This window comes from Coffea arabica, chromosome 9c (assembly GCF_036785885.1).
Source record: "Coffea arabica cultivar ET-39 chromosome 9c, Coffea Arabica ET-39 HiFi, whole genome shotgun sequence".
NCBI lineage: Eukaryota > Viridiplantae > Streptophyta > Magnoliopsida > Gentianales > Rubiaceae > Coffea > Coffea arabica.
Window position 1 is genome coordinate 37551639 of NC_092326.1, and position 11162 is coordinate 37562800.

Sequence of the window (11162 nt, forward strand, 5' to 3'; positions counted from 1 at the left end):
CGATGATTAATCCGATTATATGATTGATGGGTTAACCCGCGACAGAATGTACAATTTTATCTTCCTAGGCATTTTTATATCATTTTGTTCATATTTCATTTTGACCATCTGGACATGATCCTGGAAGTTGAAAGTGAAAGGATTGTTAAGCCATGGCTGTAACTGGTGGTTTTAATCTTGATGTACTAAAATTTCAGTTTAGCTGAAGCTTATTTCTAGAATTTTTAAACTTTTAAGGTTGTTGTATTGTGGTTTCATGACTGTTTTGATAAGTTTAAATTGTGGGTAGAGGGTACTTAATGGTTAATTTGAATCCTGAGTAAACAGGTCTAGAATGCGAATTACTCTTGTAAGATTACTCGATATGGTTAGAGTTTTGGAGGAGGGATGAGTTGGATGATACGAGGGGCAAAATTTTGGGTTCGAGACCTCTCACTTATACTTGAAAAAAAAAACAAAAAAGATATATAGTAAGAGAATGATTTAAACTTGTAAAAGTTTGATACATAAGTAAAGTTACATAGCTCCAAGTTTGGTCAATTGACTCCACTAAAATTTTAAATTCGCACACACACACATATATATATATACACAAAAACTAGGGTCAATATCAAATAATTAAAAAAAAAATTGAGATGGGGCTCGACATTTCAATGTATATAAGAATTGTTATTGAATTATAAGTAATTCTAGTGGAGTAAAAGTGAAATAAAGAAAAAAAATTAGCAACAGTAACTAAAAGGAAAATCCGTTAGAAGGGGAAAAAAAAAAAGGTCAAGCAAGAAATGATAGAAACAGAAAGAAGAAGGCAACAAGATGGAAGATAATCAAAGATTAATCAAGGGTCTAAGACAAAACTAAACTGATAGACCGTAGAACAACTTGCTAGGAGGAAGAAGAAAAAAAAAAATTCTAAACTCTCAAAATGATCCAGATTTGATCTCAATAACTATAAGGTTAGTAGAACTTGAAGTTAAGATTTATTTATTTATTTGAGTATTTAATTTTGCAATACTTGTTGCTTCATCGCTTAATCTAACATCATATTGCTATATTTAATTGTATTTGTATGTGATCATCAATTATGCAGTTAAATATTAGGGTTTGGATTTTTATGTGGGACTGTTAATTATTTAGTTAAGAACAAAACTCAATGCATCAGCTGCTCGTGACATTGATTTTTATTCCTAATTTGACTATAGGAGCTCATCACTGTGTTCAATGAATTAAAGTATGCACTTTGTTATATTTTAGGGCCAATTCTTTCATTTATATGAATAGTTGAACACTGTCTACTTTCTAATTTGTTATGCACCTATCTTCAGCATTAAAATTTAATTGCCAAGATTTATTAGTTTGGTGGAGACAAAGATGGGCTTATTAAGCCTCTAACTTACATTTTAACTAAATAACTCATGATGTGCCAAAAATCCATCCTCCCACAATTAGTGATCGTATATTAAAATTTGCATCTACACGTAGGTAAAGTTATCGTTTATATAAAAATAAATTTTACATAAACTGACAGTGCATATACTATTACCATTAAATTCATAATAACGTACAAAAAATTGAATTTCAAATTCAAATTTTGCATAATTATCATTCATTCAAGACTGATAGTGTATACACTACTGTTATTGTAAAAAAAAATTAATAATTCTTCATATAATATTTTGAGAGACGAATTATGTCGTCGAGATTGAAATTTCAACTTCTAATGTTAGTTCAACTCGTGGTGAAAAGGAAGGTATAAAAAGCTATTGATAGTGAGGAATATGCTACTGAAGTATGAAGGTTTTAGGAGTTGTTACCGGTTAATTTTGTGTTTTGGGCTTCTTAATCGATTTTCTTCCAAGCAAATGGAACAAAGACACTGGAAAGTCGATGAAGATAAACCAAAATTATTGAAACCAGCAGGAAGATACTTCCAAAGCTGAGCTATTCCTTCATTTCCTTGGGCTGGCATGCATTTTCAGGAGAAAAACTCGAGAGAAGGAAGAACTAGACACACTCTACTATTATATATGATGCTTTTTATTGACAGAAAAGGTGAAAGGTTGAATCAGAGCAGCATAAAGGTTGAATCAGAGCAGCATCCCTTTATCTAACATGAGCTATTGCTCCTGTTGCAACAATTCCATTTGGATGAGACTCACAATACACAGGCCTTTCATCAATCAATTATCGCCCTATTGGACCAATTTACCAGCATTCATCATCGTAGGTGATGCCTGTGAGAAAATGGATGACAAAACCTTGTTATGATCTGCGCAGAAGCGAAACTAAGCACATTGCTCAGTGACATGAAAAATGGTGAAACCAAGAAGTGAAAGGACAGTATAGGAAGGAACCTCAAAGTTTCTTTGGTTCCTCGACGCACTTTACAACGGATAGTTTTGAGCCCTAGGCGTTGATGAGCCTCGTAACGGTGGCAACCAGAGAAACCTATCATGTTTCAGAGGTAACTGTGCAACTTTAAGCAATTGACGGAATGCAATATTTACAATAAATTTTGGTGGGGATTGAATTACAAATTAAAGGAAATTCATCTATGTCAAGGAATCCCAAATGTCTGGATATGTAAGAAATTCAAGCCTCGTGCTTACCATAATAGACTCCATCAACCTCAAGCACGTCAATCTGCACCAAATTTGTACAACCAAGAATCACAAAGTTCCAGAGGCTAGAATTGAACAAAAACAAGTATAAAAAGAAGAGCAAAATAGAGAATGCCAGCAGTTAGAAGATGCTTAGAGCAGGGGAAATAGTTGTGGCTCATTAGCAAAAACCTGGACTAGTAAATGGAGTTGATGGATGAAAGCAAATTCTTAAACTTCCTTTGGTTACTATAAGTGTTCAGTAATACGTAAAGTTGACTACCAAAATCTTTCAGTCGTGATACCTCCTTGAAGAGGTTACATCACATGCTGTGGTTCTGTATCAAATATGACATTTCTGCTTATCAGAAATCCTTAGTCCTATATTTAGTTGGCAATGTATGCATGAAGCCTTATATTCATCTTCTTATGCATCTAAATACCATGAGAAAATTCATAAATATACCTTTGGTGAAGTGTTTCAGTCCTTTTAATCCGGAAAGAATATTAAACCACTCAGGAAGCACAGAGGTTCTTGAGCTGATTGATTGCCTAATAACAAATTAAGTTGCAGAGCTTGTAGTAGAAATGAATACAATGGAAGTTCTTATCACTTCACAAGTGAAGTGATTCATGCATGAGTTGCTGCTGCTGTCATTTAAAGAATATGAGTTTGCTAGTTTCTTGACTAACTTTCTGGGTTACCATATGTACTCTACCATTCAAAAATGGCGTTCTGATGTTGTCTGCCTTATTTCTTAAATATGAATGAGATGTCTATAAAAAAATTGAGAAAAGACTTGAAGCATTTAGAATAGGAGCACAGTCAAGGAATTTCACATTAAAGTGATGTATAGCACAATACACAACTTCAAGCTGTTGCACAGGTTATATGTTTATGCATTCATATTTCTCTGGCTCCGTTAAGCACCAATAAATGAAAGCTTTGAATAAATGCAGAATAACTTCAACCGGTCCTCCATTTCGCTATTGAGACTGCAATTTTAAATACCTTCTGGATCCAATCATCAATCTGATCATTTTATGGAGGTAAAAACTCCCCATGCAGTTTATTCCATGTAAAGTAAACTGTTCAAGAAAATTGAGATCTCAAGTAGACATGATTAAATCCATTAACAACTATGCATCTGCAGTTGGCCATCTCAACATAATCAACTGAAGTGCTGCTTGCAAATGCTTTGTGGAAAAACAGATTCTTTTCCGAATATATTTTGGACAATTATTAACCCATCAAATCATATTCCCCAAGACTACTGATTCTTATTTGAGATCTTCCATAAAGAAAAAGAACCACATTAAGAGCAGATTCAACAGGTTAATGATTTCTTATTCACGAAAGGCCAAAAAGTTCAACAACTTTAATCAGAAAGTGTTTCATCAAGGAGATTACATTCGCTAAATACAGGCCTCTCCTCATTGAAAACTTCTAAAACCACCTTCAGTCATAGGTTAATTTGTTAAATCGATATAAGCAACCTTAATTTGGGTAAATAGGAACGCATGTTTATGAGGAGATACTAACACAGACAATGAGGACAGCAAAAGAAATTGACACTCTGTAATTCAAGCTTCACTATAAACTTTGGCCAGACAGGAAATCATGGAATTAAATTCTGAAAATACAAATAAGAAAAATAGTCTTACAGGGACTTGGAGGCCAATTTCACTGATACTGTCCATGAGTTCTTTCACCTTTTGTGGGTCATTTGCTCTGGTGCGCATAAGGGGTCTTCGAATTTTATCAACGGGAAGCTCCAAAATCGCTGGTCCTCCTGACTGAGGTGCACCAGGAGGTGAACCTGAACCCACAAAACAATTACATGCTAAACAACAGAAAAGGTAGAACATAATTCATATTCCAAACTCGATTAGTGAAATTTTGCACCTCTGAACCATTATTTCTCTATAAATTACATCTGAAAGTTATACTTGAGACATATTATTGCAGTTTAGCATTCTATGACCCTTCCAATTTTACCCAGTTGAAGAAGTACCAATGAACTAATCCCGCTCTTTTTTTTTTGGATGGGCTTTTGTGGTGGTGGTGGTAAGAAATGCTTTCCACTTTCCACTAGAGTAATCCCACTTTGCACTCGAGTATGGCTACTTTGACAATTAAAGCTAGCATCAACAATTTTTCGACGTTAGGTTACATCGACGATGATAGTCTTTCACAAGAAATTCAGTGCAGAATAACAATCTTGTGGGGTTATGATATGGAAATAATACCACAACTACTTCATGAGGGTCCAACACAAGAACTTGATTTTTCTCATTATTTGTCCTGGTAACAGATTATCATACCGAAAAAGAGAACTCTAAAGGCTTAAAAGATTAAAACTTGGCAATCCCATCATTTTCTATTTTATAAGAAACTAAAGGAATAGCTAAATATCTTGGAAAATTTAACCTGTAGGTTAAAATAAATATTCTGATATGCTGTGCAAATTTGAGACAAGAAAAGTTAAGAATCAATAAATTTTCAGAGAAAAGGAGTGTCAAACTTACCATTAGAGGAGGCTGAGAGAGCAAAGGTCCTGAGATTGCTAGAAACTTGAAGAAGTAAGTTTGCCATCTCCTATTCTGGCTATCAGAATTCAGGATGATGCAGAGATAATCAGAACATCAGAAAATAAAAGAAAGTGGTTAGAATTTCAAGTAGGTATCCACAACTATTGCTTAATTATGTTTGAACCACAACCAATTTACATGAATTCCACAAGAGTTTGGGACAATTTTATGTGAAGCATTTTAACTTATAAGAGTGCACAACTAGGACATTTGAGTTATATCATATGTTAATGGCTAGTTTGGGTGTTTAGGATAGAAATAGGAAAGAAAAGATTGATTAGGAAAGAGAAGAAAGAAAGACCCAAGTTTCATTTACAATTATTTGAGAGTTTAGGAAAGGGAAAAAAAGAAATGATTTTGTATTAATTAATTAATTTTATAAGTGTGCCTTTTCTATGGGTCATATATAGTGATTACTAAGGGTAAAGATTGTCATATTAGGACATCAATTAAAACTTCCTTCATTTCTTTTCACATCAGCCTATTTTTGGGCAGCACAGCATACATTTTGGTTTGAAAGGAAAAGTACGATCCTTCCTTTTTTGGTATTTTCATTCTATTGCTTTCAAACAAAAGAAAAGATTATGCTTTGTGTCCAAACTTTTTTTTTTTTTTTTTGTCTATTTCTTCTCTCTCAAAGAAGCTATAAAAGATATATTTTGTATATGTATATAGAACAAACAGAAATTCAATCTCTCCTTCAAAAGGATACGAGAGATACTGAATCATTCTAATTTATCTATTGAATTCATTTTATCTATAATTGTGTAGTCAATTGTCAATGATATCTTTCTTATTTCTTTCTTTAACATTTCAATCTCTTTGGCATAAATCATGCATATGATGCAACATATGAATCCTAATATCAAAAAATTTAAATTTCATGATTTAATCATTTGATGCAAAAGTAATCATAATAATGATTTCTTTTTATGATTGTGGTTATTGGGAATGATAAACTTATGTGCTTAATAATGTAGAAGATTAGGCACTCAATTCCTTAAAGGTTCTTTCCTTTCAATATTATTTTCTATAGTATGATGGATTTTGTTAAGGTTAAGCAGGAAAAATTTAGAAGAAAATAGTCTTCTTATTTAGACAAAAATTGAAATTACATATGCTCAATGATGGAATATTTGCTCTATAGAGGTCAAGACTTTAAATCGTTTAAATCTTCTTCTCTTATAAGTATTAAAGCAAATGGTTTGTGTATAAATAATACTTCGATGACATCTTTAAAAGTACAAAACTATTTTGTTATTATGCCCCTACTCCTTGTCAATAGAGACCTAAAGTGATAAATAAGTCGATCGACTCCAATTCAAAAGTAGTTCAAGTTTGATTCATTTCGTGAGGGTGCGTAAAATTACATCTAAATTTGATTGAAATACTATTCAAATCATGGTCAATAAGTTTTTTGTCAATCAAAGTTCGGAGTAGTTTGACTCAGTTATAGGTAAATATTATTTTAGCCTCATCAAATTGATAACAAAAAAGCTAAGAAAAAAAGATAATAAAAAAATTGAGCAATATTGTGATTTAGTTCTATAAATTGACAAATCTATCTAGATTTCTTATTTATAGGTAAATATCATTTTGACCCATCAAAGTGATAATAAAAAATCAAGAAATATTTTCATTTAGTTAATTAACAAACCTACCATGAACTTTTATATTCAACAACTTAATAAAAAAGCCAGATAAATTGGCTCCCACCATCAACCTAGTGTGGCCTATTGAGCATTCAACATTCTGTATGGGTGTAATTCACGAACAGAGAACTCATTAAGGAGTAAAATGAAAATTCAGGAAAATCCATATCCCTATGGGCAATTTTTACCTAAAGAACCCCCCTTCTCTTCAAAATCTAAAAAACTAGTCCAACTAAACTGTTTCAGTGTTTTGGTGCATCCAACTCCCAAGTCCACTGAGTCCCAAGTCACTCCCAACCATGGTGGCTGCCATGAACTCCCTCTTCCTGTTCCGGTAAGTCTCTTAATGCTTGAAGAACCCCAAAGTATCTCTATCCATTCTCTGCTCTTTGTTATTATTTGGTTTTTTTGCTTTCTTGATTTTAAATGGATTCTACAGTGGCCCTCTGACTATAAGAGCTCTGGCTTTTGTCAAAGCTTCCAATTCCATCCCAATAAGAAGCCTTCCTCTATTTCATCGCCCCCCTTTTAGCTTTCGCAGGTACGAGATGCCCACTGGCAAGATTAATTCTTTCCATTAAATTCCCCTTTTGTTATTTTTTTTTCTATGCTGTAAAAGAAGTTGTGGTGGGAAATGCCTTGTTTTTAGACCATTTTTCATGTACTTAATAGATAATAGCATATTTTTGTTGTCTTCGTGTTGTCTGGAGCAATGCAGTCCTTGGGGGGGGGGGGGTGTTGAAGGAAAGAAGGGAGGGAGGGGAAGGAAAAAGATAGAATGGGTTCTGTTATCTGGGGAAGAAAAGAAAAGGCAAGCAAAAAGATGTGGAATTTAGCCCCATGGGACTTACCAAGGTCAAGAAAGCAGAATTAAAATATTACTTTATATTAACAGCCGTTGTCGTCTATTTATATGGTTGCAGCCGGAGCATGAAGCTTTTGCATTTTATCATCTGAATTTTGATGCTGTTATGGGATTGTTGGTCTAATAATGGATAATTTGCATAACTTGGAGTAGTTATGGATAAAAGGGAGTTCACATTTAGCTGAGTTGAATGTGAATAGAGTATCAATTGAATTCTGACTTCAGTTTTTTGAATTTTGCTCGTGTGTCTTTAATGGGAGTGTTTGTACTCTTCAATTCCGAGTTGAATGTGACTAACTTTTGATGCATCTTCACCTTAGAAGCATTCTTTCGTTTGACTTTTTTGTTTTTTCTTTTGGTTTGGAATTTGGAAGAACCATGTCCTCTACCAGTGCCACAAATGATGAAGAAACTTCTGCTCGAGTAGCTGCAGCAGATGCTGATACTGGAGGACCAACCATGTATTCTTCTTCTATATCAATTTAAAGTATTTCTTTTTTGTCGTCTTCATAACCATATCTATTTCAGTTAAATGCCTCGGATACATTCTAGAATTGGAGAATAGAGCATGAAGCTGAATGCTACATGCTTCTTTTATGTACTTGACCTTATTATGTCCACCAATGCTAGACTTGTCCAGGACAGAAGAAAAATAAAGAAGTGGACTAAAGAATGAAGCAATTAATTGTAGGTTAATTTAGGTAGAGTTTTGGAGAAGGTTATAAGAAACTAATGCATCTGTTTTAGATTTTGGCCCTGTATAACAGAATGGTTGGCAAAGTGAAATCTGTTGGAAACTTTTCTGAAAATTATTGCTCTCTTGTCAGTGTTCTTAGAGCTAACAAAACCAGTTATAATGTTTCAGATAGTGTCAGTTTTTTATTTTTAGAAACCAGAAAACAAAGTATTAAACAGATGTTTCGTGGTTGTTTAACATCTGGTTTACCATGTCTGAAAAAGGAAAGTAGTTTTCAAGAACATGAATGGACAGTTCCTGTTCTATAATGCTGAAAAAATCTATTTCTTGATGAACTCAATTAATATGATTCATATCAGCTACACCACAGATATCTTAACAAGGATGAAGTTGAGATATCTATTCTTTCATTCTCATGTCTAAAGACGTAGAAAGATGAAACAAATGTTTGTTCAGATTGTTTGTTAAGGAAATTTCCTTGGCTTTTAGTGTCCACACATTCTAAATTGATGCTATAATCTGTTGCCATCTGTCATTCTTTGGTTATGGTTCTTCATCAGATATGACAAGATTATTGCAAAGGAAATTCCTTCCACCATAGTATATGAGGATGACAAGGTACTGGCATTTCGAGATATCAACCCACAGGCTCCAGTGCATGTTTTAGTCATACCAAAATCAAGGGATGGGTTAACACAGCTTGGCAAGGTAATTTTTCTTTCCTTCTCTTTCATCTGTCGTTTCAACAAAAGGACTTTTGCTGCTTATTTTAAGATATACATTTTGCTTGGTATTTGATGAAGTATACAAGAATACTACTGTTTTACTTTCTTGAAGAAATAATGCCTAGATTCTGGAAATTGGTAAGGGTTGCTGCCATGCTGATTGCTTCATTGGAAGAGAAATACAAATGAAATACAGAAATTAGTTGCAGGGCAAGAATAGAAAAAAAATTCTCTTTGTACGATATAACAACAGGATAACATGGAATTGGTTCACCAAAACCGATTTACTACATGCCAAGCATTCATGGACATTTTTCAGATTTATATTTTTTATCCAGGAGACAGCTCAATGTATGATCCCACAGATCATAAGATATGCGGCGTATTTGCTGGTATCCCAATCTTTGGAAAATATCTTCTGCAATTACTTATTAGGAATGTCATTCTGGTCTTCCCATGGTGTAGAATTTGTATGTTGTTTGGTTATCTATTAGTTTTGTATGTGTTTGCATGTATGCATGTAAAAGGCGCAAAGAATGACTTCCTATTAGTGCCAGGAGGCAACATATCGGCATGTTTACCGTAATCAGATATTTATCCTTGCTTTTCAAGCTTGATTTCCTAAATTATACATGCTATAGATTCAAGTCATTCTAGGCTTGATAGTGAATACCTTCAGTGTCATGCTTAACATTAAGTTGCCCCTTTTATTGATATAACTTGTATTTTCACTCAAAGAAATTCATGAATTCATTGTATGTGGTGGAAAGTTTATGTAGTGAACAAAAGATTCATTGGCTGAGTTCCAACACTTTGGCAGGCTGAAAAAAGACATGGAGAAATACTGGGTGAGCTTCTCTATGCAGCCAAAATTGTGGCCGAAAAAGAAGGCATTGTCGATGGTTTTCGTGTTGTTATTAATAGTGGGCCAACAGCATGTAAGTGTCATTTATAGTTTTGCTTTTTCTGTTTGTGTTTTAATTGAAACAAGTACACTAGTGCCAATTTAGTGAAGAAAAAATTGGTTCTCTAAATCTTCTAACCCAAGCAAATGGAAGTCTAAAAGGCATGGTTTTAAGTCCAAACTGCTTTTTTCTTACCAATCACAACTTCATTTGCTCCCTCACGCAAAATTTTTTGACTTGCTTCTCCATATATACAGGTCAATCTGTCTACCATCTGCACTTGCACGTACTTGGTGGAAGGCAGATGGCATGGCCACCAGGCTGAGATCAGGTTGATATGCTTTGACATCTTTTTTCCCTTTTGTGATCTTTTCCTCCCTCCTTGTAACACGATGTTCCTCTCCTTTGATCCCAAAAGAGCACAAGAAAAGAGTATCCCGATTGTGACAGTTTTATCTTGTATTTTCTTGTTTGCAAGAGTATCCATCTGAATTTGCTTGTCTATGTGAAACTTTAGATGCTTAATGGGATACTCTGCTCAACCCTTCCAACAATGATCTTCCTTAAATTAACTTTTCTTTGTTATTAAGCCATAACGCATTAATTACTCTCTAATGATTAGTCCGGCCAGCTTTCTCACAGACAGAGATGGTTGATTGCTTTCCAAATTCTCTGCAGAAGCACTTATCTATCTCCAGCTTTTACTTGTGTTTTTGGTAATGTAGCTTCAACTGCTTGTCACTCTTAGCTTTCCTCTTTGCTGCAAACCACATATTCTAATCCATTCTGACTTTTGAGCTATGAACTCGCAACTCATAATTATATCTCATGTAGTCCTGCTGACATCAACCACCTCCCGATTTTTGAACTTAATATTTTTCATGCTTCTTTGCATTTGGTTGCGACTTCTATCAATCAATACCTGATGTTTTACAAGATTTAGGTCTAGCAGTGAATACAAACATACAGCACCTTGAGGGACCATAACTTAGCCCAATGCCCACCCCTCTCATGATCCCATCCCATCCCATCCACATCCTTCAAAACAAAGATAGATCAGCTACCTCAGATGGGTACCAGGGTAACAGAGAGGAAGGCAACGGCAATGGTAGAGCACTCAAAATGT

General features: G+C 34.2%; 2 protein-coding genes across 2 annotated transcripts; one reads left to right on the forward strand and one right to left on the reverse strand.

Annotated features, from left to right (window-relative positions):
• Positions 1-1888: 1888 nt before the first annotated feature.
• LOC113708068 (sulfiredoxin, chloroplastic/mitochondrial) lies at positions 1889-5283 on the reverse strand. Its single transcript, XM_027230523.2, has 5 exons — positions 5130-5283; positions 4266-4420; positions 2610-2643; positions 2355-2448; positions 1889-2234 (listed from the first exon to the last, which is right to left on the reverse strand). Exons 1-5 carry the CDS (start codon positions 5194-5196, stop codon positions 2219-2221), a joined length of 366 nt encoding a protein of 121 aa, XP_027086324.1. The 5' UTR covers positions 5197-5283; the 3' UTR covers positions 1889-2218.
• A 1776-nt stretch (positions 5284-7059) lies between these two features.
• LOC113708067 (14 kDa zinc-binding protein) lies at positions 7060-10590 on the forward strand. The gene is made up of 6 exons (XM_027230522.2): positions 7060-7178; positions 7284-7385; positions 8084-8170; positions 8967-9114; positions 9952-10069; positions 10294-10590. The coding sequence occupies exons 1-6, from the start codon at positions 7144-7146 to the stop codon at positions 10359-10361; spliced, it is 558 nt and encodes a 185-aa protein (XP_027086323.1). The 5' UTR covers positions 7060-7143; the 3' UTR covers positions 10362-10590.
• The last annotated feature ends 572 nt before the right edge of the window (positions 10591-11162 follow it).

Coding starts and splice junctions, on each gene's coding strand:
- LOC113708068 (XM_027230523.2), bottom strand. CDS start 5,196: ATGGCAAACTTACTTCTTCAAGTTTCTAGCAATCTCAGGACCTTTGCT. Junction 2,644..4,265: donor AAATTGGCCTCCAAGTCCCT/GTAAGACTATTT, acceptor AATTTGGTGCAG/ATTGACGTGCTTGAGGTTGA. Junction 2,449..2,609: donor GGTTGATGGAGTCTATTATG/GTAAGCACGAGG, acceptor GAAACATGATAG/GTTTCTCTGGTTGCCACCGT.
- LOC113708067 (XM_027230522.2), top strand. CDS start 7,144: ATGGTGGCTGCCATGAACTCCCTCTTCCTGTTCCG. Junction 7,179..7,283: donor AACTCCCTCTTCCTGTTCCG/GTAAGTCTCTTA, acceptor TGGATTCTACAG/TGGCCCTCTGACTATAAGAG. Junction 8,171..8,966: donor GATACTGGAGGACCAACCAT/GTATTCTTCTTC, acceptor GTTCTTCATCAG/ATATGACAAGATTATTGCAA.